This window comes from Mastigoproctus giganteus, chromosome 8 (assembly GCF_048544385.1).
Source record: "Mastigoproctus giganteus isolate SK-2022 chromosome 8, ASM4854438v1, whole genome shotgun sequence".
Taxonomy (NCBI): domain Eukaryota; kingdom Metazoa; phylum Arthropoda; class Arachnida; order Uropygi; family Thelyphonidae; genus Mastigoproctus; species Mastigoproctus giganteus.
Window position 1 is genome coordinate 123,252,949 of NC_143582.1, and position 25,837 is coordinate 123,278,785.

At 40.1% G+C, this 25,837-nt stretch overlaps 1 protein-coding gene across 1 annotated transcript in view; it reads left to right on the top strand.

The window, feature by feature from the left end:
• mRpL33 (mitochondrial ribosomal protein L33) overlaps positions 1 to 22,323 on the top strand; it is a 131,586-nt gene extending 109,263 nt beyond the window's left edge. Inside the window, exon 5 of the mRNA XM_090379672.1 lies at positions 21,990 to 22,323. Coding sequence (XP_090235798.1) covers positions 21,990 to 22,165 — 176 coding nt within the window. The 3' untranslated portion in view covers positions 22,166 to 22,323. The remainder of the gene's footprint in view (positions 1 to 21,989) is intronic.
• The last annotated feature ends 3,514 nt before the right edge of the window (positions 22,324 to 25,837 follow it).

The following is a 25,837-nucleotide window of genomic DNA, read 5'->3' on the forward strand; positions in this document are numbered from 1 at the left end:
GCGAAAAGATCTAAACCTCCCAAACATTTCCTAGTTCGTTTCACAAATATACGTGGTCTCAATTCTAATCTCAGCGATGTCCATTTCCACTTGCAGTCTGCCAAATCCCATGTACTTTTTCTGACAGAATCTCAGTTATCAGTTGATTCAACTACTGCCCATCTGAGTTGCCCAAATTATTCGCTGTATAATTGCTTTCACCTCAAAGGTGCTACTTGGGTTCTTTCCGATATTCCATTTCAGAGAGACATGGTAATTTGGAATCTCCTCTTTTCAATCTTCTCTGGCTTAAAATCTCTCTACCTCATTGTGTCACATTCATCTGTTGTCTCTACCATTCTCCCAACTCCAGTAATCACTTGGAACTATTTGACTTCCTCTCTTTGCAACTTGATTTTCTCGGGTCCAACCCTCACAGTGAGGTATTTTCCTTGGTGATTTTAATGTTCACAACACCAGCTGGCTTCCATTTTCTAGTCACACCGACCCAGTTGGTCGAGATGCTGAGGCTTTTGCAATTACTAATGACCTTGCAGAGAATGTTCATTTACCTAAAAGGATATGGTACAATTTCAACCATACAGCCAACACATCTTTTTCTCACAAAAAACTCATTCTACGTAGACGGTCGAAGTGAGTGGTCCTTTAGGCACCTCAGGTCAGAACTTGGTGATTGTCTCTTCTCCAATGGCGCCTTTATCTCGACTTCCCAACCTCGTGTTGTTTGGCATTACAAGAATGCAAAATGGGATCACCTGCAAGATTTATTTTCCTTGGTTGGATTACTGTTTCAAAACTTCCGATATCAACATTTGCTCAGATCGTGTCAGTGAAATTATTTTTGTAGGAATGGAATCCTTTATCCCACATTCCACTTTAAAATCTTGTCCTTTATTTAATATATATTTAAAACCTTGGTTTTCCAATAAATGTGCTAAGGCTGTTCAGGAGAATAATTTGCATATCGTAATTGGCTTGTTTCCAATTCTTCAATTTCATTTTCTGCCTATACCAAAGCTCGCAACAATTGTAAAGCAGTTATTAATCAGTCCAAACTAGATTTTGAACATGCTAAGAGTAGAAAACTTGCTTCTTGTCCTAATGGTAGCCAAGCATTCTGGTCTCTTGCCAAAGCTATTGGCCACAACTTTTGCCCATCTCTGCTGCCACCTCTGTCAAAATCAGATGGTTCTGTTGGTTCTCTTGGTCCTTTGGCCAAGGATAAAGGCGACCTGCTAGCATCCCATTTTTTTTCCAACTCATGTATTAATGATCTTGGTAAAACCTACCACCATTCCCAACACGCTCCATTTAATGATCCTGTGGTCTTCTGTCAAAATGATAAAGGATTTTGATTAATCCTGATGCTAAGAAAGCTCCAGGTCCTGATGGTATTTCTCCACTTGTTCTCAAAGTCTGTGCTCCTGAACTTACTCCTGTTCTTTTCCGCCTTTTTTCACTTTCTTATTCCAAAAGTGTTTTTCCTTCTGCTTAGAAATTTGCTCATATCCAGCCAGTTCCTATAAAGGGTGAAAAATCCCTCCCATCCAATTATCATCCCATTGCAATTATTTCTACTCTTTCTAAAGTAATGGAGAAGTAAATTAACCGGAAATTCTTAATCTAACTATTATTATTATTATTATTATTATTATTATTATTATTATTCATATGGTGAAAGGAAGCCTGAGGCTTATACTGCACCAGCCAAAAAAAAAAAAATTTCCCAAGTTACCCTTTGAGTGAGGGGGGGAGAGAGAGTTAGAAATAGAAGGGAATCACCAAAAAAGAGAAGAATGATGATATCCAGCTCAGGACCCTGGGTGTGCCAAGCCCATATTCACCAGATGTGAGCCCCTGCATTTCATTTAGCTTCAGCATACATGTGTAAAGCACCTGTTGTCTTCACCATGTCCATCCATCTGCATGTAACAACTTGACACTAATAGTAAGTGTATTCACTATATAGTGCACAAAGCCACAGGCTTTTGCCACACTGGCTAAAAAACACCAAGTACAGGTAGCCCTCGATTTACGTCGGGGTTAGGTTCCTGGGGGGGAGGGGAGACAGGCGTAAATGGAATCGGCGCAAATGGAACCCTTGATATAATGGAGTCAATCAAAAATCAGAGACACCAAAAATTTTACCTAGTATTTTGCATTGATTGTTTTATTTTATTAGTGTTCTTCATAGTTGTAATAATAGTCGATGGAGGCATATTCATAGCACCGCACATTAGGGTGGCTTTCATCAGATCCTATCCTCCGAATATTGCACTAGGATTCAACGAACTACTTTTACCAGACATGGCGTGTCTTTATTCTATTAAATTAAAAACTTTATAACAAGACTGGAAAAAACTGCCCAAAGCTATCACTATTATGATTATTTAATTTATTAATAGCACAATTAATAAAAAATGTTAGCGTAATAAATTTCCAACATGTGAACAAACAGCATAAACAAAAACCAACAATGCTTCACCGCATGGACCTTTACCACCCGCATCCACAAGTGGCTACTTTGAGGGCAGGAATCTTTCTCGTCTCTGATACGAATGCGCTAATTGCCTCAAATTGTCCTAAATCACGTGAACAGTGCATGATACACAGCACAGTATGATGCTAATAAATTTCGTCTGACGATTTTAAACTTTCAATTTATAAAAAAAATTGCGAAAATAAATAAATAAAAATTGCAAAAATAAATAAATGAAAATAGCATTGTGGTTAGTGATAGGCGCTATCGTGAATCGGCGCAAATCGGACCAACGCAAAGGAGGGCACCTGTATATAAGAAAATGCAAATTATATGCTTCCTTCCTCACACATGTAACTATCCAGTTAATCTTTGAATTTATTCAAACTGTCATCCTCAACTACCTGTGAGGGCAACTTGTTCCAGTAATCAATGACTCACTGGCTAAAAGAAACTTTCCTACAATGTTTGTTATTTTGGTTTTTAGGAGCATTAGCAACTAAGGCCATATTGCTCCGGGATATGCGGTGGTCATTCCCTGACCTTTCTGCATCCTCCGTATTTGGTGGTGACGGGCTCGAACTCCAGTCTAATCAAGAAGTGTGTGCTACGCACTGCTGCTCCTTCCCACCTGGCTATGGAGGCGCCTCCTACAATGTAATCTAAATCGCAAGCCCTGTAATTTGAATTTATGATCCCTAGTTCTGGAATTCTTTAGAACAGTGTGTTAGTTAGTTGTCTGACAGCACCAGGGGTTTCCCCGATCTCCATGTTGTATTCTTTGTGAATGACACAGAACTCTGTGGAGGCCAGAAATTTAAAAAGTATGTGGGGAGTGGTCTGTTGTGTAGTGTTATGTTCGGTTGTTTCTCTGACCATTTAGCCGTTGGGCCCCTATTGGGACCCACTGTTGCCCACACTTGGCCACGAGCAGGCAGGTCAGGCACCCAGTAGATTATTTAAGCACTCTGGCAGGCTCCATCACCTAATTTCCAAGGATTTCGGTGGCAAGCCCTAAAAGAAAAAAAAAAGGGGTGTACACTAGAATTTGGCCAAAAGAGATTTACAAGAAAACGGTAGAATTTAGACGTTGTTTAGAATTTGGCGGTATTGTTAAGGGGTGTACTTGGTCGGTTTAGTGAGAGAGAGGGGGAGACTGAAGACGGGAGGAAACAGAAGAACAGGGACGAAAAAGTAGGCATACCCAAAGAAGTCAGTGGAGATGAGCCCCAACAGGCGAAGTATGGGGGGTAGGCAGGAGGAGAGGAGACAGAGACCTGTTTCCTCTTCCCCTGCCCGGGGATGGGGTTTTAAAGGGAACCGGATTAGAGTACCCAGGTTCAGATCGCCAATGGCGTGTCGGCAGCAAAGCCGCAGAATGTCTTCGTCAGTGTTATGTCCAAGTAGTGTCGAATCCGGTAGGAAGGTTAAGCTGCCCATCTCCCTCCGGGGGTGGGATATGTTAGTTGGCAGTGGGGAACCTACCAGGTGAAAGGGTGGGATGGGAGAGAGACACATTTACATTACATCATTCATAATCTGCATTCTCACTCTACTTGCATTCTACTTTTTTTTTTTATTTATTTATTTTTTAAATACTTTTTTCTGATGTTTTATATATATATATTTTTTTTTTTTTCCCCCACTCATTCATTTTTCTCACACACGGGGGGGGATGCAATGATGTGTAATGTAAGTTTAAATACTAATTAAAACTAGGGTTAGTGTGTACTTAACTATAGCATTTATGGTTTGTGTTTTTTTTCTCACACACTTACACTTTCATTCATTCTTCTGGCTTTCATTTCATTTATTCGATTCTTGCTTTCTGCATTGCCCTCTCTGGGCAACTCACTGTTATTCTTCAGTTGTGGTGCAGGCCTGGCTGCAAGTTTTTTGCAAGCCAGGGGAGAATGCAGTGATAGTGTTTGTGTTGTTAGTAAATGTTTGTTTAGTATATATAAAGTAATGTAAATTATTATTAACTTTGTATTCTTTCAGCCAATTACATTTGCTCTTCCACTCATTCCCATTCACTCTCTTTCCCTCATGCTAGGTCACTCTTTCTTTCACCAAAACTGCTATTTACTCTCTTTTATCATAATTCCTTAGAACAGTGAGAATTCCACCTTCATTCATTTTACCAATTCCTCTCAGAGCCTTATAAACCTCAATCAGGTCAACTGTGAGGTGCCTGGTTGCCAAGCTCTGTAGCTCACATAATCAGTCTATCATCATAAGGTCGTCTTTCTGCTGATCTCACCATTCGAGTTGCACATCTTTGAACCCTTTCAAGAAGTTTGCGTTTTTTTTACAGATGAAGTCTCCATACTTGAACATAGTATTCTTAATGTGATCTGACAATTGTCTTATACAGTGGGATTATGAGCTCATCTCTACCGAATAACATTCAATGAATCATCTAGAAACCTTCCATCTGATTAACGATCGCCAGTATGGATTTCGTCAGTGTCGATCCACTGGTGATATTCTGGCTTATGTTAACCATTTAAGAACAAATTTATTGGAAAAGTTCGGTGAAATGCAAGCATTTGCTCTAGACATCTTAAAGGCTTTTCATCATGTTTGGCATAAAGTTCTTCTATACAAGCTTCCATCTTATGGTTTTCCAACTGTTTTTTTGTAATTGGTTATCCAGTTTTCTCTCTGATTGCTCACTGAGGGTGATGGTAGATGGCTCTCTGTCTTCTAACTTCTCCACTAATGCCGGTGTCTCTCAAGGTTCAGTTCTTTCCCCCACTCTTTTCCTCTTGTATATTAATGACTTTCCACTGACTGGAAATCCTATCCATAATTTTGCCGATGATAGCTCATTGCATTCCTCTTTCTAATTTGAGAAACCTTGCCCTGCTCAATCAGCTTCAACTCGAATATCCGCTACCAATTCCTTAAATGGTGATCTGCAGGTAATTCTCCAGTGGTGCAAAGACAACTTAGTTGATTTCGATCCTTTTAAAACTCAGTCTTGTCTTATATCTTCCAAAAAGAACTCTTCTGCTCCTATGCATATCTTTGGTGACACTCTGATTTCTAAGCAAGTTGATATGTCTCTTTTGGGGATTATCCTGACTTCTAATCTCTCTCTTGCACAAGCACATTACAAATATTGCTTCCTCTGCATCTTAAAAACTTGGTTTTCTGTTATGCTCTCGGCATTACTTTTCTTCCAAACAGCTGTTCACCCTGTACAAATCGCAAATCCGCTCTACCATGGAATATTGTTCCCACAGCTGGGGCAGTGCCCCCAAAACCGCTCTGTCTTCTAGATTCCATTCAGAAGAGGGCAGTTAGGTTAATTAATGACCCATCTCTGAGTCTCTCTGCTCACTGTCTTATAGATGTACTGTTTCTGCTGCATGCCTTTTCTATAGATACTTCCATGGGCGCTGTTCTTCTGAATTGGCTTCTATAATTCCTGCTCTCTTCCAAAACAGTCCGAACACATGTTGCCACCAACCAACATCCATTTACTCTCCAACTTTAAACTCATAGAATCGAGTTTTCGTCTTCCTCGTTTATTCATTCTACTGGAACAACCTTCCTTCCTATGTCTTTCCTGAAAATTGCAGTCTACAGAAGTTCAAGTCTAATGTCAACAATATCTTCTTTCATCTTCTCAACGTCCAACCCAAGTACAGTACTAAAGGTTCTAATACCTGTCCTGTTTGGGGGTTTTCATAAAAAAAAAAAGCCAGCACTGACTTCGAATTGCTGCCAAGGATTCTTCCTTACTTGTAATATATCCACTCCAGGCTAAAACGTTTCACGACCTTTTTCTGAGGTTTCCCACCTTCTTTGCCATACTTGTATTAATTCACTTTGAATCCTTTTCTTTTCTTCTCTAGCATCCTGCCTTGTATATAACCTCTCTAAATCTGCACAGGAACTCGCATTCAAGGCCGACTTTCCTATGTTATTTCTTGGACATTTCATTAATGCTGTAAGCACTATTTGTAAATCATTTTTAACCCCCCATGTAAATGTAAGTAGCCTTGCAGAAATCCCAGCCAGCCAATCTATAGAAGAACTAGATATAAATATTGCATCTGTTCTTTAGATTTTGGATAAATGGATTTTTGCTATGTTTATATGAAATTTGGATGTTGTATAATTAAATACACTTTTTTTTTTTCTCTCTCTCTCTCTCTCTCCTCCCCCCAGTTCAGATGCCAGTTGTTTATCGTGAAAAAAAAAAGATGAAAAGCTGGAAGAAATAAGCAATATTTATGGATAGTTTACTAAAAACAAATGACCCATTGGTGATATATATAAGTTGTTATTAGTCTGTTCTTTGATTTTGCTTAATAAACTTGCAGAGATCATCATTGCTTTGTTTTTAATAACACTATTAATAGAAGTTAATATTTACAGTTGAAAAAGTTTAGTCCTTTTCAAGTTTATTTGCCATAAAATCATCTGTAAAAAAACTGTTCTTATTGCATAATATTATTAAGTCTACCCAGCTACCTTCATTGCTTCCCTTTCATAAATTTCAACCCAAATAGGGCAGATTCAAGAGTGCTTTTAACTCAGTAATGTCAGTCTTAGCCAGCTAACAAAGAACAGCATCCCAAAAAAAACAAGAAAATCTGTGAGACTAACAGTATTCAATTCTTCCTGTGCATCTAGCACTCACTCTGTGTTTCTGCATCCTTCTGGACTCTCCTCCAGAAATATCTCAAAAAAAAAAAAAAAAAAAAAAAATTTTCCACCCCTCATTCCCTGTTGAATTCACTTAAATGATCTAAAAATGAAGTCATACTATCCATGTTTCACAGAGCTGCAAACTCATTATTACAATAAAACTTGACAAAGCTTTAATTGTGCCATAACACTGCTCACCAAAAGACTACTGCTCTCAAGAAAAGTTGCTTCGTATACAGCCACTCCCCAACTTGCATAAGGGTTGCATTCCGTGGAACTCTACATAAGTCGGAATTTTCCTAAATCTTTATGCAGCATTCGCAAATTTGACTAAAGGAAAAAAGAAATTTTCAGCAAACATTTAAATAGAATTATTAATTCAATTATTTTATCTCATGTGCAGGGAAAATTGCAAAAGTACAAAATTACAAAAAGAAAAAGGAGACAGGCGTAACATCAGAAAGTTTTACCCTTCAAGCATTGTCGCCAGAATTAACTTTCCAGCTGATAAGCACGCCGCTGTGGAAAATCTCCACAGACCACTTGAGGTTTTAGAAGGGTTTTTTTCCAACACATCACAAAATTTCCCTGCAGCTGCCAAATCGGCACCAGCGACTTCCCCTCATACTTTAATGTTTTGGTAAACAGCTCGATGCTTGAACTTATTAAACCACCTGTTGCTTTCATGAACTTGGCTTGAGGTTTCCTGAACTTATCCTTAATATCTTCATAAATACTTCTTCCTTTAGCTTGAATGGCCATTGGACTCAGGGGCACTTGCTTTTGAATGATTTTCCATCCGCATTAATAGCTTTTCCATCTTTGATATAGCACTTGAATACTTTTGTGATCACTGTTGTTCTTAGATGCGTTGATCCTTTAACATTCTTTTATATGCGCACTCTCCTTTAAAATAGTATTTGCTGTTGATGCAGCAAGACCTAATTCCATGCAATAGATGACAAACATTGTCCTTCTTTGTACTTTATTTCTAAATCAATTTCGTTTCGTTTCCTAGCACTGCCAGCACCAGTGCCGGATTAAGGCACAGTGCTGGCAGTGCCCTTGCCACGGGCAAATTCTTTAAGACGAGCCAAATTTTAGAAATGAAAATATATATATATATATATATATACACCAATGAGTCAAAACATGTCTACCTACCTAATATGATGTTGGTTCTCCACGTGCAGCCAAAACAGCTCATGCCTGGTGAGGCATGGAAGCTACAAGATTTCTAAATGTCTTCTGGTATCTGGTCCCACGGGCCTTATAGGTGTTAAAGATCCTTTAACACCTATAAGGCCCGTGGTTGAGATGCCGCAGATCGGAATTGCTGTTCCAACACAAACCACAGGTGCTCGATGGGATTGATGTCTGCGGAATTTGGAGGCCAGGGCAATACCTGGAAGTGTGGTATCACGCATTATCCTGCTGAAAGACCTGCACAACCAGAGGGAAGACCGTTGCAACGAAAGGGTGTACCTGGTCAGCAATGATGTTTAGGTAGGTGGTACACGTCAGAGTGCCTGGCACATGGATGATTGAACCCAGGGTATCCCAGCATAACACTGCCCAAAGCATGACACTGCTGCCATCAGCTTGATTTCGTTTCACGGTTCATCCAGGTGCCATCACTTCCCCAGGTAAACGACACACTCGAACCCTGCCATTCACGTCGTGCAACAGGAAACATGATTCATCTGACCAGGCGACCTTCCAATCACTCAAGGTGCAGTTTCGATGCTTGCATGCCCATTGTAGGTGCTGTTGTCGGTGAACCATGGTTAGCATGGGCACTCGGAGCAGCCTGCGGCTACGCAGCTCCATTTTCAGCAGAGTTCGATGTAGTGTGTATTGTGACACATTACTTCCGTCACCAGCATTCCAATTACTGGTGAGTTTAAGCCATAGTTGCCATTCTGTTTCAATGTACCATCCAGGAGAGCCTTTGCTCACCTCGATCATCGATGAGCCATGGTAACCTAACACCTCACCAGCGATTCGTGGGTTCCCCTCTGACCCATTTCGGTAGATACTAACCAGGGCTGACCTTGAGCATCCCACCCCCTCTGCCATTTCGGATATGCTCTGACCCAGTTGTCTGGCCATTACAATTTGCCTTTGTCAAACTCACTGAGTCTGCTGCCTCTCCCATCTGAAGAACAAGAATAACACTTACGAACGGAGCTCAGCATCAGGTGGGTTTTTATACCATATCCCAACCCGTGCACATGCTGTAGTTCACCTGGAGTTGCTTCGATTTGCATAATGACTCACTGGTTGATGTTTTGGCTCATCGGTGTATATCCTTAGTAAAGGGAGGCACCAAAAAATCTTTGTTCTGAAAATTTCCTTTTTTGTATGATTGAAGATTTCAGTGAAGGGGACACATTTCACCATAATACCGTAACGTAAAAACCCAAAGGCGTTCAAAATTGATTCTTATAACAGAAGATATGGTAACGATGAAAGTGTACTGCAATCTCCACTATAAAAATGACCTTTTAGAGAGGGAAATAGCTTAGTTATATAGCGAAAATTTCAACTTCCAAGGTCTTGGAACAAATTACCAAAAAAAAAATGTGTTATTGGGTTCACATTACGATTCATTTATTCCTACGGGATGCAAATTACATTTTCCCGATTGTTTTTAGTTTGCACTGGCCAGCAAATATTTAAGTAAACTTGAATTTCCATAAGTCGAGTATTATGTAAGCCGGAGAGTGCTTGTATATTGATTTGTTTCCATTGTGGTCCATATTTTCATTTCTGATGTACAGGGCCCAGTCACATTATGACCACCTACCTAGTATCCACAAAATGCACCTTTCACACCATGCACTGCATTCAGCCACTGTGGGAGGGACTCGTAAGTCCACAGAAAGTTGCTACGTGGATCTATGACCAAGCAAACTGGAGTGCACACTAGCGTTCCTGTTGGTTTCTCGATGGAGGATTCATCTGTCTAATGTGTCGATCGAGGTGGTCCCATAGATTTTGAATTGGGTTAAGATCCGACTAATTCGGTGACCATCGGAGTAGCTTGAAGTCTTCGTGCTCTTCAAACCACTTACAGACAATTCTGGTGACATGGCATGGCACATTGTCTTGCTGATAGAGACCATCGCGCTCAGGGAACAGTCAACATGTACGGGCAGTGATGAGCTATATTGGGCTCGCGAGAGCCCATTGTTATTATTTTTTTTAATTTGCGAGCCCATTGTTCAGACGATTATTTTACAAATGAAATCCTTGATGCAATTGAGTATCCAGAGCCGATACTACGGTGGGGCGAGGGGGGCCCATTCCCAGCATTTTAATGGCGCAATCGATCAGTTATGTATTTTAAAATTGCTTCATTTTTGATTTAATTACAGTCGGATCTCTGTTTAACCAACTTCTTTATACCGAATTTTTTTTAAAATTCCCCTTGGCAATTACATTTAAAATACTGTAGTTTCCGTAGAACGAAAATAATTTCCACGTAACGAACAGATTAGGAGAGACAACTTTGTATGCATTGTTTTCACCTCTGGCCTTTAGGTAATTAGAAAGCGCAAATTAAGGGTGAAAGGATTACCATTCCACAACGTTAGTGGTGTTCGTAAAACTTATGCAGGCACCTCCGTGGGCAGGAGCGGCAGTGCGTAGCACACGCTTCTTGATTAGACTGGGGTTCGAGCCCATGACCACCAAATACGGAGGATGCGGAAAGGTCAGGGAATGACCACTGCATATCCCCATAGCAATATGGCCTTAGTTGCTAATGCTCCTAAAAACCAAATAACAACAACAACAAAACTTATGCAGCCACATTCCCAGAATTCGCACTCGTCAATCTGCTTTCCATAGCCAGTCAGAGAATTAAGAAGATTCCAGACATGGATAATAGCCTCTGGTCAACCTGTGTTGTGTTTCCCCTTTACTCCGACAAATGGGCATATGTTTTTCGGAGAAGTGAGTGATCCACACGTTTCAGTAAATTTCTCCGTCTATGTTTACATGGTCACATTAGCTGAATATCTGAGTGATTCTGATATTTTGCACAGTATTCAAAGAATTAACGACAGTAGCAATGTGGGGGAGTGGGATTGAGGCAACTAAGATATTATATAAACTTTACGAAAATGAAATGTTGGCAGATTTTGAAATTTCGTCGAAGCTTTCACTATGTAGAAAATGTTCTAAAATATAATGGCATAGGGGCAATAATTAAAAAAAAATTTATCCGTTATATCACCAATCTCCAAAATCCAGCGTGAATTAAAGATGATTGCTAAAGAACTTGATGTGGAAACTACAAAGATCGGTCTTGTGTTCGAGCTACGAAGAACAGCTTGTAGCTTGCGGATGGTAATTGTGGGTTAAGGGAATTATCCTGCTTTGTGCAAACATTTTGAATCAGAAGTTAAATATTCGGGATTTTTAAATCTGGAATTTCAAAAAAGCACTAAGGATCGACATCCTGCAGGAGCTCTCCTACATTTCAGAAGGCTTTACAGAATCAATATGGTAAAACATAAATTAATTATTCCGACTATCAATGCTATCGCTAATTTGCAAAATTCTGAAGGAAATTATTAAGCTAAAATTGAGACCATGTTGAAGTGGAAAGAATTTGAAGAAATCAAAATCGAAAGTAAGAACAGTAAAATTTCCTCGTGACAAGTTATTAAATGCATCGTTTTATCCTTAAAGGATAAGTTATTAATGCAACGGTAATTTTAAATTAAATAAAGAAAATAATGATACCATTCAACAAAATTTTAAACCTGTTCTACTGGAAATCGTGGAATTTGAAAGACCTTTCGTCTCGTTGGCAAGACTGTGAAAACCGAATAAATTCGTTTTTTGATAAAATATGAAATAAAAATTAATGATTTTAGAGATTTTGTTGAAGACGGTTTATCTTTAAAATCGAGTGAAATTCCTTTTACAAATAAGAAAGCCAGAAATATCTTTGAAACCATTGCGATTAGCAGTGCTGAAGCTGAGCGAGCTGTCAGGGTAATGAATAATATCGGCTGAATCAATGAATGAATAATGTTGACAATTAAACACATTGCAGATTATGATGATCATACATCTAAATGGAAAACCATTGGTTCAATTTGATCCGGATCATTATGTCAAATCATTCCTCCTTAATAATAGCTCAGCTATTGAGCAAAGAAGAAGATAGAAAACAAATATTAATAAAGCAGTAAATTGCATATGGCAATTTTTAGAATAAAATTTTCTTGAATATTTGTGCAATATTTTTTTCATGTAATCTGTGATTTTTGTGTACCTTTTCGAGAACAGTTTGTTTTTTATGTAATATTTGTTTTTATATTCTAGAATGTTTTATGATAATTCGTTATTTGTAATATGGGAAATATTTTTATTTTTTATTCTCAATATTAAATTTTTTTCGTGAAAAAAAAAGTATCCATTATATTTCCCTAGTTGTACATAAAAAAAAAGAATAAAAAAAATCGCGTGTCTGCCGAGCACGCCCGGTAGATGGTTTTATGTGAAACATCCTTTGCGGATGTGACGTTACACTATTCAAAAATTCCAAAAAGTTAGAACTCGAGATATTGTACTGATCATGAAAAATGCGTCGCGTACTCTAATCTAATCATACTACTGGTGAGTGTTCCGTACAGACTAGTGATCTCAGCGTGGGAAGTTCCTCTGGCAGATGCTGCGGGTGACGTCACTTCTGTGACTGATAAGATTTACTCGGTAGGTACCCCCCAAAGGATATTTCAAAAATCGGCAAAAGTGCGAGCCCATTGTTAATTCAGAGCCCACCACTGTGTACGGGTGTACCTGATCAGCAACGATCGATAGGTTTCCATTTGCTTTCAGGGTGCCCTCCAGAGGTACCAGCAGACCCATCCCATGGCATCAAAACAGTCCCCAGTCGATAACACCACCCCCACCAGCCTGCCTTCTGCCAACAATCTTGTCCGGGTGTCTGTTCTCTGAGGTTTCATGCCTAATACACCACCATCCATCCAATCGGAGCGGAAATCATTACATCAGAGAAAGCCACTCGACTGGGATCGTCGGTATTGCTGTGCAAACTTGACGATGTTTGCGATGAACAGCGGTCACGTGGGTGCTGTAACCAAGCCCTGCTCCGGAGCCCAATGCACAACAGGGTTTGCTGCACTCATGTTAGAGACCTTTCTGGTGTCCCCATGGTGGTTCATTTGGATTGCCAGTTAAGCAACAATAGCGTGACGATCGGTCCTGACCAACCATATCTGCTGACGTTCACCTCTGGTATCAATGGTGCATGAGGCTCCAAAATTGGCACGTTGGGTCAAAACTGTCCCATTCTTGATACACTCACCACTGCAGCATGTGAGCATTTCACATGCCACTCCTGGCCCGATATCCAATGATCATGCCTTTTTCCCCTGTCTCATTGGTCTTGTGTGTTGCCCATGACAGAGCCTGTTACTGTGTTCACGGATACCAAACATCAAGCCTTATATGCTTGCGGTGTGTGAACGTGACACGTGCACTGTGTGATTCACTAGGCGTGTGTGATGTCGTCATTGGGGGGGTCATAACATTGTGACTGGACTATGTTAGTGCTAAATTGTACATTAGAGCGTGTGCTATTAGTAACAACTATGTAAATACAAGGTGTGGCAGTGGAGTTGGTTCTGTCATGTTTGACGAGTGAAAATAAACGGAAGTGGTGTATTGTCGTTCAAACTTCCTGTAACAGATGGTGGTACAGATTGTCCAGTAGGCTGACAGGTTGTAACAACCAGTTTCATTAGCAATACAATTCCTTGTCATGATTTTGCAATGGGGCAGTGAACCAGGAATATCTACTACAGAGGTGTGGTATGCTAAAAACTGTTTATGGTGAAGAAACATTAAGTCATACCAGTGAATCTGACATAAGCAGATCAAAGACAAATGGCAGAATGAGCACAATGACCCAACATGTTGGCATCTGTCAACCTCTCAAAAAAGGGCAGAATTGCAGAATTTTGGAAATTTTGGCAAGGGATTTTTGGTTGACCCTCAGAGCTGATGAGTTGAAAATAAATAAATTGATTTGTGAAATTCTGCATGAAAATTTAGTGGAAAGGAAGGTCTGCAAAATCTGTCCCACACTGCCTCCCCGATGAGCAAAAGCAACAAATAGCGTCATCGCACAGACTTGTCAAGACAATTCTAATTTCCCCAACTGTATTGTTACTGGAAATGAATGTTTAGCATTTCTGTATGGCCAGAGACCAAGCATCAGAGCATACAGTGGACTTTGAGATCATCACCAAGGCCTAAAAAGTTCTGTTTACCAAAAATTCCAGGGTCAAGATGATGCTGATCATGTTTTTCAATAGTATGATTCACAGTCTGCACAGTGGTATCATCACCATCTCCCCCACACTGGATGCTGTTCGAATCCCATCAGTGATGCGAGGAATTTTAATGGGTTTTTTTTCACTCTGTGGCTCAGTCAATCTCAGGCATAGTTAGCAAAGTATTTTCCCCAGGAATGGGTTTTTTTCGTCCAACAAAACAGGCAAATCGACCAGAGAACACTCAATTTACAGATATAATACATACTTTGTATATGGGCATGTATTAGAAATTATGGGTGGACCTGATATAATAGTTTGAGTATGATTCACAAGGAATTACACCTGAAGAAGGTAGAGAATTGATGCTGTGTTCACTGTAAAGGTGCTTCAAAGATTACTGAAGCACATAACCCAAGTTACCATTAGCATTAGTAGAAGCATATGATGCAAGAAAGCAAGCTTATGCAGCATCAGCCTATAAAAAAAAAAAAAAAAAAACACCACTTCCATTTCACCGTTCCGTTCATTTGAAATACCTCTCCAGCTGAGCCTTCAATTTATTTAGGCTATCAACTTCCACAACAAGGAATGGAAGTCTGTTCCATTCTAACCAACTACCCACAGGCTAAAGGCAAATTTCCGCACATCTATCTTTCCTCAATCTGAATTTATGCCTTCTCAGGTGATTACTCAGAGCAAGAGGAAGAATCCCATCGGCATTGAGCATGCTCAAACCGCTGAAGGCTTTATACACCTCTATCAGATCACCTCGCCAGTGCCTAGTCGCCGGACACTGTAATTTGCAAAACTTAAGCCTTTTTTTCGTAAGTGCAACCCTTTGTTCCATTCAATAATCTTGTTGCCATTCTCTGTACTCGTTCCAATAGCTCTACATCCTTCTTAAAATGAGGCCTCCAGACCTGTATACAGTACTCAAGGTGTGGCCTGACCATTGCCTTATACAAGGGAATAATCACCTCCTTATTCCTGCTAGAAAAATTCCTGTATATCATTGACAAGACACCATGAGCTACACTTCCAGCCCATCTGCACTGCTCAGAGAACTTCATATCTGCCTGCACAATTACCCCCAGGTCCTTTTCATTCTCTGCCACTTTCAGTGTAGTACCATAGAGTTGATACGTTGCTCTGGGGTTGCTGTTTCCCATATGTAGTACTTTACATTTGTCAATGTTAAACTTCATTTGCCACCTCAGCCAATCTGCTCAACCTTTCCACATCCTATTGCAGCAGCACAGCGTCAGTAGTGTCCTTAACAACCCTGCCAACCTTAATATTGTCTGCAGACTTGGACATTAAGCTGGATATACCATCATCAATATCATTTATAAATACAGAAAACAACAATGGACCCAACACTGAACCCTGAGGGACTCCACTAATAAAATTAGTCCACGATGAGCAGTGTCCATCGATTACCACCCTCTGTCTTCTCCCCCTCAAGCATCCCTTTATCCCTAGCAGCATTTTGCCCCCAATGCCACACTGCTCCAATTTGTGCAGTAGTCTTCCATGTGCAACAGTATCAGAAACCTTTCTGAGATCCAAATATATATCAAAGCTATTCCCTGCATCCAGTTCTTTCGTGACTGCATCATAGTATCCAATCAATTTGGTCAGGCAAGACTTTCCCTTAACAAAATGATGCTGTTTCCGAGCTATAACTGAAGTCTTGTCTAGAAGATCCTGCAGTGCTTCTTTAACCAATGCCTCCATTAATTTTCCTGGAACAGAAGTTAAACTCACAGGTCTATAATTACTTGTGTCAACCTTTGATCCTTCTTTGTGAATTGGGGTCACATTTCCACATCTCCAGTCCGTGGGAACTCTCCTGAGTCCAAGGATGCTCTCAGAATTATGGCTAAGGGTTTCCTTAGTTGCTTTGCCGCCTCCTTTAATATAACTGGATATATCCCATCCACCCCAGGTTCCTTTTTTATGTTTATCCTCAACAATTTCTCCTCTCCACTTTCCTCTCAGTTATTACAAAATCATCTAGCTCACAGCGAGAGTTTACTTCACCACTGGCATTCCCCTTCCTGAATAACTCCTCATGTGTCAATGTAGATGCAAAATACTCATTTAGTTTGTTAGTCTAGCCGCCTGAGCAGTATCATCAACTATTGAACCATTAATATCCAGTGGACCAATCTGATTCATTCCTTTCCTTCTAGAGTTTACATAGGTAAAGAACTCTTTTCTGTTTTTCTTTGCGTCCTTTGCCAAGGATTTCTCATAATCTGCCTTTGCCCGCATAATCTCCTTTGTGACTTGGTTACAGACGAGCGTATATCTATCATAGGTCACCCATTAATTTACTTGTATCCCATGAATTTTTCTACTCTGTCATGTCTCATTAGGTCATCTGACATCCATTTAGGCCTAAACCTTCAACAATATTTCTTAGTTGGTATGTAAAGCCTAGTAGCTTCCAAGATAAGTTCTTTGAATGCTTCCCATTTTGAATTTGCTGTTGGTAATCAGTTGGTCCCACTGCTTAGAATTTAAATACTGTCTCAGACCATCATAGTCGCCTTTACGAAAGCAAAAACCCTTCCCTTTAGCATTAGCATTAGCATTAGTAGAGGCATTTGATGCAAGAAAGCAAGCTTATGCAGCATCAGCCAAAAAAAAAAAAAAAAAAAAAGTAACATAAATAAATAAAAATAACCACTTCCACTTCACCCCTCTGTTCGTTCGAAATACCTGTCCAGCTGAGCCTTAAACTTATTTAGGCTATCAACTTCCACGACAAGGGATGGAAGTCTGTTCCACCCACCAACCACCTGCTGGCTAAAGGCAAATTTCCGCACATCTATCCTACATCTGTCTTTCCTCAATTTGAATTTATGCCCTCTCAGGTGATTTTTCTGAGCTAGAGGAAGAATCCCATCAGCATTGAGCATGCTCAAACCATTCAAGGCTTTGTACACCTCTATCAGATCACCCCGCTGGTGCCTAGTTTCCAGACACTGTAATTTGCAAAACTTAAGCCTTTCTTCGTAAGAGAACCCCTTTGTCCCATTCACCAATCTAGTTGCCCTTCTCTGTACTCGTTCCAGCAGCTCTACATCCTTCCTGAAATGAGGCCTCCAGGCCTGTATACAGTACTCTAGGTGTGGCCTGACCATTGCCTTATACAAGGGAATAATCACCTCCTTATCCCTGCTAGAAAAATTCCTATATATCATTGACAATACACCATGAGCTACTCTTGCAGCTCGTCTGCACTGCTCAGAGAACTTCATATCTGCCTGCACCACCACCCCCAGGTCCCTTTCATTCTCTACCACTGTCAGTGTAGTACCACAGAGTTGATATGTTGCTCTGGGGTTGCTGTTTCCCATATGTAGTACTTTACATTTGTCAATGTTAAACTTCATTTGCCACCTCGAAGCCCATCTGCTCAACCTTTCCAAATCCTGTTGCAGCAGCATAGTGTCAGTAGTGTCCTTGACAACCCTGCCAACCTTCGTATCGTCTGCAAACTTGGACATTAAGCCTGATATACCATCATCAATATCATTTATAAATACAGAAAACAATAAAGGCCCCAATACTGAACCCTGAGGGACTCCACTAATAACATTAGTCCACGATGAGCAGTGTCCATTGATTACCACTCTCTGTATTCTCCCCCTCAACCACCCCTTTATCCATAGCAGCAACTTGCCTCCAATGCCACACTGCTCCAATTTGTGCAGCAGTCTTCCATGTGCAACAGTATCAAAAGCCTTTCTAAGATCCAAGTATATAATATCAAATTTATTCCCTGCATGCAGTTCTTTTGTGACTGCATCATAGTATCCAATCAAATTGGTCAGGCAAGACTTCCCCTTAACAAAACCATGCTGTGTCCTAGCTATAACTGAAGTCTTGTCTAGATGATCCTGCAGTGCTTCTTTCACCAGTGCCTCCATTAATTTTCCGGGAACAGAAGTTAAACTCACAGGTCTATAATTACTTGTGTCAGCCTTTGATCCCCCTTTGTGAATTGGGGTCACATTTGCACATCTCCAGTCAATGGGTACCTCCCCTGAGTCCAAGGAAGCTCTCATAATTATGGCTAAGGGTTTGCTTACCTCCTTTGCTGCCTCCTTTAATATAACTGGATAGATCCCATCCACCCCAGGTGCCTTTCTTGTGTTTATCTTCAACAATTTCTCCTCCACTTTGCTCTCAGTTATTACAAGATTCTCTAGCTTACTGCTAGAGTTGAATACACCTCTGGCATTCCCCTCGCTGAATAACTCCTCATGTGTGAATGTCGATGCAAAATATTCATTTAGTTTGTTAGCTACCCGAGCAGGGTCATCAACAGTTGACCCATCGATCTCAAGTGGACCAATCTGATTCATCCCCTTCCTTCTAGAGTTTACATAAGTACAGAACTCTTTGCTGTTTTTCTTCGCATCCCTTGCCAAGGATCTCTCGTAATCTGCCTTCGCCTGCCTAACCTCCTTTGTAACTTGGTTACAGATCAACTTGTATCTATCATAGGCGTCCGTGTCACGTGTTAATTTGTATGTATCCCATGCATTTTTCTTCTCTGCCATATGCCTCATTAGTTCATCTGACAACCATTTAGGCCTAAACCTTGAACAATATTTCTTAGTTGGTATGTAAAGCCTAGTAGCTTCCACGATAAGTTCTTTGAATGCTTCCCATTTTGAATTTGCTGTTGGCAATATCATCAGTTGATCCCACTGTATAGAATTTAAATACTGTCTCAGTCCATTGTAGTCGCCTTTACGAAAGCAGTACCCTTTCCCTTTACCCCTAATGGTAGTTACCTCTTTCAGTAACTCCCACTTCAGCACACTGTGATCACTGCCACCAAGTGGTTCATTTATCTGCAGATTCTTAATGCACGAAGAATCACTACTGATAATCAAATCAAGAGTATTACTCCCTCTAGTTTACCCCTGATGGTAGTTACCTCTTTGAGTAAATCCCACTTCAGCACACTGTGATCATTGCCACATAGTGGTTCCTTTATCTGCACATTCTTAATGCAAATCAGTAGTGAAGTAGATTATCAGTAGTGAAGAATCACTACTGATAATCAGATCAAGAGTATTACTCCCTCTAGTTGCCTCCGGAACATGCTAATGTAGAAAACAATCATCCAATAAATCCCCAAAAGCCCTGCTAGTGTGTGAGTGACCAACCCACAAATTCCAGTCAATATCTGGGAAATTAAAATCCCCCATTATAAGACACTGATTTACTGGCCCACTCTATTTCCCTGTACAGTTTCTTATAATCATCAGAGTCATTAGGCCTATAGCACACTCCTACTCTCAATTTTGATCTCCCAATGCTTATGTCACACCAAACTGACTCGACAATGCACTGTCCAACGATGTCGACTGGCTTCACTTCCTTAGATTTTATGTTTCTTAACTAATAGCATAACCCCTCCTCCCTTCCTATCCTGTCTATCCTTTCTGTATACACTGTACTCCCCAAATTCCAGTTCTGCATTCCTTATATCTGTGTGATACCACATCTCTGATATCCCAACAATATCTGCCTTTGATGTTTTGAGCAATACCTCAAATTCATCAAATGTATTTACCAAACTACTAGCATTGGTGTACATGCAAGTATACATGCACCTGTTCCTATTCTTAGCTACCCTAACACAACCAATGTGTTTACTTGTACCGCAATGACTCCCAGCAGTCTCTGAAATATCCTGCATCTTTTTTTCCAGGCTGCTGCTCATTCCAGTAGAAGCAGTGAAAGAATCACTTTCACCTCTGCCAGTGGCTACTGTTAATCTATTAGTCCTTTTATCCCCTCCCCAAGCTAGCAGTTTTCCAACCCACCTAACACTGCCTCGATAGCACAGCAAATATTCTTAAACCCTTTCTATTTAAGTGTATCCCATCCCTGTAGAAGCAGTCTGCCCTGTTAAGAAGTACAGACCAGTCTGAAAAAAATTCTACCCCTTGAGCCTTCAACAATCTTTCCATGGTCGAATTGATCAACAAGGCTCTCATTATGTACTCCCTCCTATCGTGCCTGGGCAGAATTGCAGACACTTTCCAATTAAACTCCAATTCGTAGCTTTTTTTCAACAGTGACCTGTACTTGTTAATAATTCTGCCGGTCTCCTACTCTTAATATCATTAGTGCCAATGTGTACAACTATATCACCTTTTGTGCCCCTAAAAGATGATATCTGCCCTACAACGACATCAACCTTTGCTCCTGGGAGACATACCCTGGTCCTGTTCCACCTATCCTTTTTATAAAGCATGTTTCCCGTTTCCCTGACAATAGTCACCAACAACTAGTTCCTGTGGGACCAGCGCATTCTGCCTTGGGGGTTTCCCCTGTGTTGCGTGATGACCAAGTGCAAGCTCTATCGTTGATTTGGGCATCTGAGGGCTTGGTGGGCCCCTCAATTTAGATCCTTCGAGGGCATCCACCCTGTCCTTCAAGCTGTCATATAGGTCCATAACAACGCTGAGTTGTTGCCTGATTTCCTTACATCGCGTACACAAAGACATCCCCCATGGCAATATCAATGCCCGTTCCCAATTGATCCACAAACATCATGCAAGCAGTTCATTTTAAAAGGCTGTGATTCAGAGGGCAACTTCCCTGTCCTTCAAGCTGTCATATAGGTCCATAACAACGCTGAGTTGTTGCCTGATTTCCTTACATCGCGTACACACAAAGACATCCCCCATGGCAATATCATGTCCCGTTCCCAATTGATCCACAAACATCATGCAAGCAGTGCATTTTAAAAGGCTGTGATTCAGAGGGCAACTGCCCCCCCCCCCTCCAGTTCTCCCCTGAGCCACAGCACTCCTATTAGATTGGGCCTTTTGCTTTGCTGCTCTGGTCTGATCCTGATTTCGATTTAATTTCAATAAAATTTCGATTTCAGCACAAAATTATAACCCTAAACTTGGATCCCAACACAGTTATAACGCTATATATATTTTTCAGTATCAAGTATTATCTATGAGTTCCGGTTATATAACTTCCTATTAAGTTATGTATTAATTAATTATGTTAAGTTTGTAATCTAAGTCGTTATATGTATTTAGTTAAAAAGTACCATTTAATTGACAACGAAGTTTAACAAGATTAAAAAATTTACTGATTGACAATATTATATTATATACTATTCTATACTAAGCTTACGCTCTCTAGTTCGGGATATAACATATCATATAACAATGGCGCCAAGTTACGAACGGTAAGTATTAATTAACTTACAAATCTCATTGTCTCAATAATTTGGTATAACAATTGGTCAATAAAGTGGCTAAATATGGCTAAAAAACTCTCGTTCGGCGGAGCTGCAACTTGTAACAAGTGGATTTGATACCCTTACCGATACTAAGTAATACCTACAAAATCTCTATCTAAGTTAAACTTTAAACTAAGTATAGTAACTAGGAATATAAAGCTACTCTAGAAAATAAGTTAATATGCCAATTTAAGCTAATAAAACAGAAAAAACGTCTCTATTCCAGGAGCAGTAAAAAACGTCGCCTGCACAAGGCTACCCTCGTTCTCAAGCCATGGCTGCATTTTTGAGAGAAAGGCAGCTAGTTCACATTGCATGATAGTGTCCACTTGTGAAGACATTTCTGACCAACCATCCACCTTGTCCAATCTCTTACCAGTCTTCCTCTTTCTCAAAGTGTAAACTGCTCTCAAAGGAAAGAAATTTCACAACATTGAGGACATAAAGAAAAATGGAATTGCTGACCTGAACGTCATCCCTTTGCATGTTTTTCAGAAACTTTTAGAACAGTGCAATAAGTGCATTCAATCATGTGATTTATTTGAGCTCTTTCACTTTGTGTTCTTTATTGTACACCAGTTTGTGAACTTATTGCCACACCTCATAGGTAATTAGTCCACCCTTTTGTTCTATCCTCTGCAGAAAAACATGAAACCCTTTGGTAACAACAAATTGTTATTAACATAATGCGTTAAACTCCATAGATGCAAAGTTGAACAGAAAATTTTTAAAAAAATTGTTGCGTTCAGTGCAAAATTCAACTGTAGCGATCCCACAAAGAAAAAAAGAAAAGAGTGTGTACTTGATATGTGTTTGTGGGTACAGTGATACTTTTGTGGTAGAAACAAAAGTGGAGTATGAAGGATGACTTACCTTTCATAAAATATCAAAATTCCATTTGTTTTTTCTAAAATATACATTTGATTACTTAGCTATGCATTTTGTGTAACTCCTAGAGGTAGTGCCATTCAAAGTTACCCCTGTGCTATCAGCAGCTTAATTAGCATTAGCATTAATAGAGGCATATGATGAAAGAAAGCAAGCTTATGCAGCATAAGCAAAAAAAAAAAAAAAAAAAAAATGCTCCCATTTCACCCCTCTGTTCGTTCCAAATACCTGTCCAGCTTAGCCTTAAATTTATTTAAGCTATCAACTTCCAAAACGAGGGATGGAAGTCTGTTCCACCAACCAACTACCCGCTGGCTAAAGGCCAACTTCCGCACATCTATCCTACATCTGTCTTTCCTCAGTTTGAATTTATGCCCTCTCAGGTGATTATTCTGAGCAAGAGGAAGAATCCCATTAGCATTCAGCATGCTCAAACCATTCAAGGCTCTATACTCCTCAATCAGATCACCTCGGATGTGCCTATTCTTCACCTTATTAATGAATGAGTAGTTAAGTAGTTAAGAAAAAATTATTACCACAACTGTTTTGTTGACAGTGTGCACTTATGTATAGAGATAAGTGATTTTATTTTTCGGGTACCGAAGGTATAAAAACAGATTTCTCTCCTTAAAATGACGGTACATATTTTTAGAAAGATGATTACAGTTGATCAAGATAAAAAGTTCTGTGAGGACAATGGATAGATGTTGCTGGCAGAGGCACATGTTTGCCTGGTTTGGAAGGCAACAGTGGAGTTATAGATGCCAGTTCAGAAGAACAGTGCCAATTGAAGTATTTATAGAAAGACAGCAGAAACAGTGTCTGTGAGATAGGGTGGAGAGCCTTTATAAGAGACAGGTCATTATTTCTCTGGCAACCTTTTTTGATTCATGACTAGGAGCTTTTATGGCACCACAGCAGATGTGGGAACAATATTGTGTGATAGGGCAGATTTGAGATTTCTGTTGAATAAGTAGTTAAAAAAAAAGTATGATGGCAATTAAAGCTCCCTTGCAGATGAAGCAAAATCTGTGCATTGCTTATGCTGTGTGAGAGATTAGATAGGATTATTGCTAATAAAGACAGTGTGATCGTGTCTAGACATATATGCCATTGAAGATTAGCACAGGAGCGTGACACTCTTATTTTATATCTTGGGAAACACTACCATTAGTTAAGATAAAAAAAATGAGTCATCTACACTGCCCAGCAAAACAGAACAAAGTGTTTTTCGTGAGTTATTGTGAACAGTGTTACAGAAGGCGAATGAATATTTGATATAATGGCACCCTGCCGTGCAAATTCTGAGTATCCAATAGAAATTGATCTACCACCTTACAGAGTTGTACATTATGCAATTTATTCATGCCTATAAAATTGGATTTCACCACACATCATTTCCGTTTTTTTTTTTTTTTCTCTCTCCTTTCCCTGTGGTATTAGCCACATCTCCAGTACTCAGGGTGCCTCCGTAGCCAGGTGGGAAGGAGCAGCAGTGATAGCACACGCTTCTTGATTAGACCGGGGTTCGAGCCCGTCACAACCAAATACGAAGGATGCGGAAAGGTCAGGGAATTACCACCGCATATTCCCAGAGCAATATGGCCTTAGTGCTGACCGGGCTAGCCGGGTGGGTAAAGTGCCTGCCTGGCAACCCAATGGTCTCGGGTTCGAATCCCGCCTCGGGCTTGGATCAATGTACTGCAAAAACCTTGGGAGGTGCATTATGGCCACAGAAGCCGATGCGCCAACAACTACCAAAAAAAAAGTTGCTAATGCTCCTAAAAACCAAATAACGACAACAACCAGTACTCAGGATGGCAAGTCATCATCATTTAGATGATTCTTTAATATGGCAGGCTGTTGGGCAACTTGAACCGGACAAAATGCAGGCAGAGGTGACATGTTGGCTTAATGTGAAATGCAGCGTTGTCTCGGTACTATGGAAGCAGTTTAAGAAAATAGAAACCATTACAAGAAGAGTTGGCCAAAGTCACCTGAACGCTATGTCTACAAGAACAGACCACTATCTGGCTCTGACCGTAACACTGAACTCTTATGTTTTCCTATCATCAGCTGTCTCTTGAGGTTGCTGTGGCCACAGAATACATTTCTAACCGGACTGTTAAGAAGGTGGCCGCATCAGAATGCATTTCCAACTTGACTGTTAAGGTGGCAACATTTCCACCAGACTGTTAAGAAGGCTGTATTCAAGTGGACTTATGAAAGGCAGCCAGCGGGTTGTGTGCAATTTTTAAAATTAATTCCAAATCATCGCAGAGCTCGTCAAAACTGGTGCTATGGGATACAGTTCTGTTCTCTGATGAGTCCCGTTTTAGCCTAAAAACAGATTCTATACAATATTTCATTTGGAGACAAACGTGGTACCATCCCTCCAGCATCAGAGAAAGGGACACGTGGAGGCAGTGTTCTCATGTGGTGCGGGATAATGATGAACGGCCGCATCCCTCTACATGGTTTTGAAAGGGGTACCTAACTGCAGAGGTACCAAGAACAAATACTCGAGGGAAGGTGATGCCAAGAGTTAACAAACTCTTAAGAGAGCTCAATGATTTTGTATTAAGAGAAGAAAGTAGAAGATAAATTGCTGAAGTTAAACATAAGAAAAGCAACTGCTGAGGATATGGACTATCTAATTATATTAAGGGAGGCAGTAACAAGAAGTAAGCAAACCTTTAGCATTAATTATGAGAGATTCAGGGGAGATCTACGTGGACTGGAGGTGAGAATGTATCCCCAATTCACAAAGGGGGATTTTGTGTAATTACATACCTGTTAATTTAACTTCTATTCCATCGAAAATGAAGTCACCAGTAAAAGAAGTAATGCAGGATCAACTAGAGAAGGCTGCAGTTATGCTTCAAATGCAGCATGGGCTTGTTAAGTATTGTTTGACGAATTTGATTGGACTACGATGTGGTCACGCAGGAACTGGATGTAAAAATAATTTTCATATATACTCTACTTCGATTTCTTGAAAAGCTTTTGATACTGTTGCATTAAAGATTGCTGTACAAATTGGAGCAGTGTGGCATTAAGGGCAAGTTGCTCGTATGGACAAAGATGGTTCAGTGGAGAAGGCAGAGAGTGGCAATCAGTGGACACTGTTCTTCATGAATTAATGTTAGTAAAGTTCCCCAGGGGTTATTAATGTTAGTAATGTTG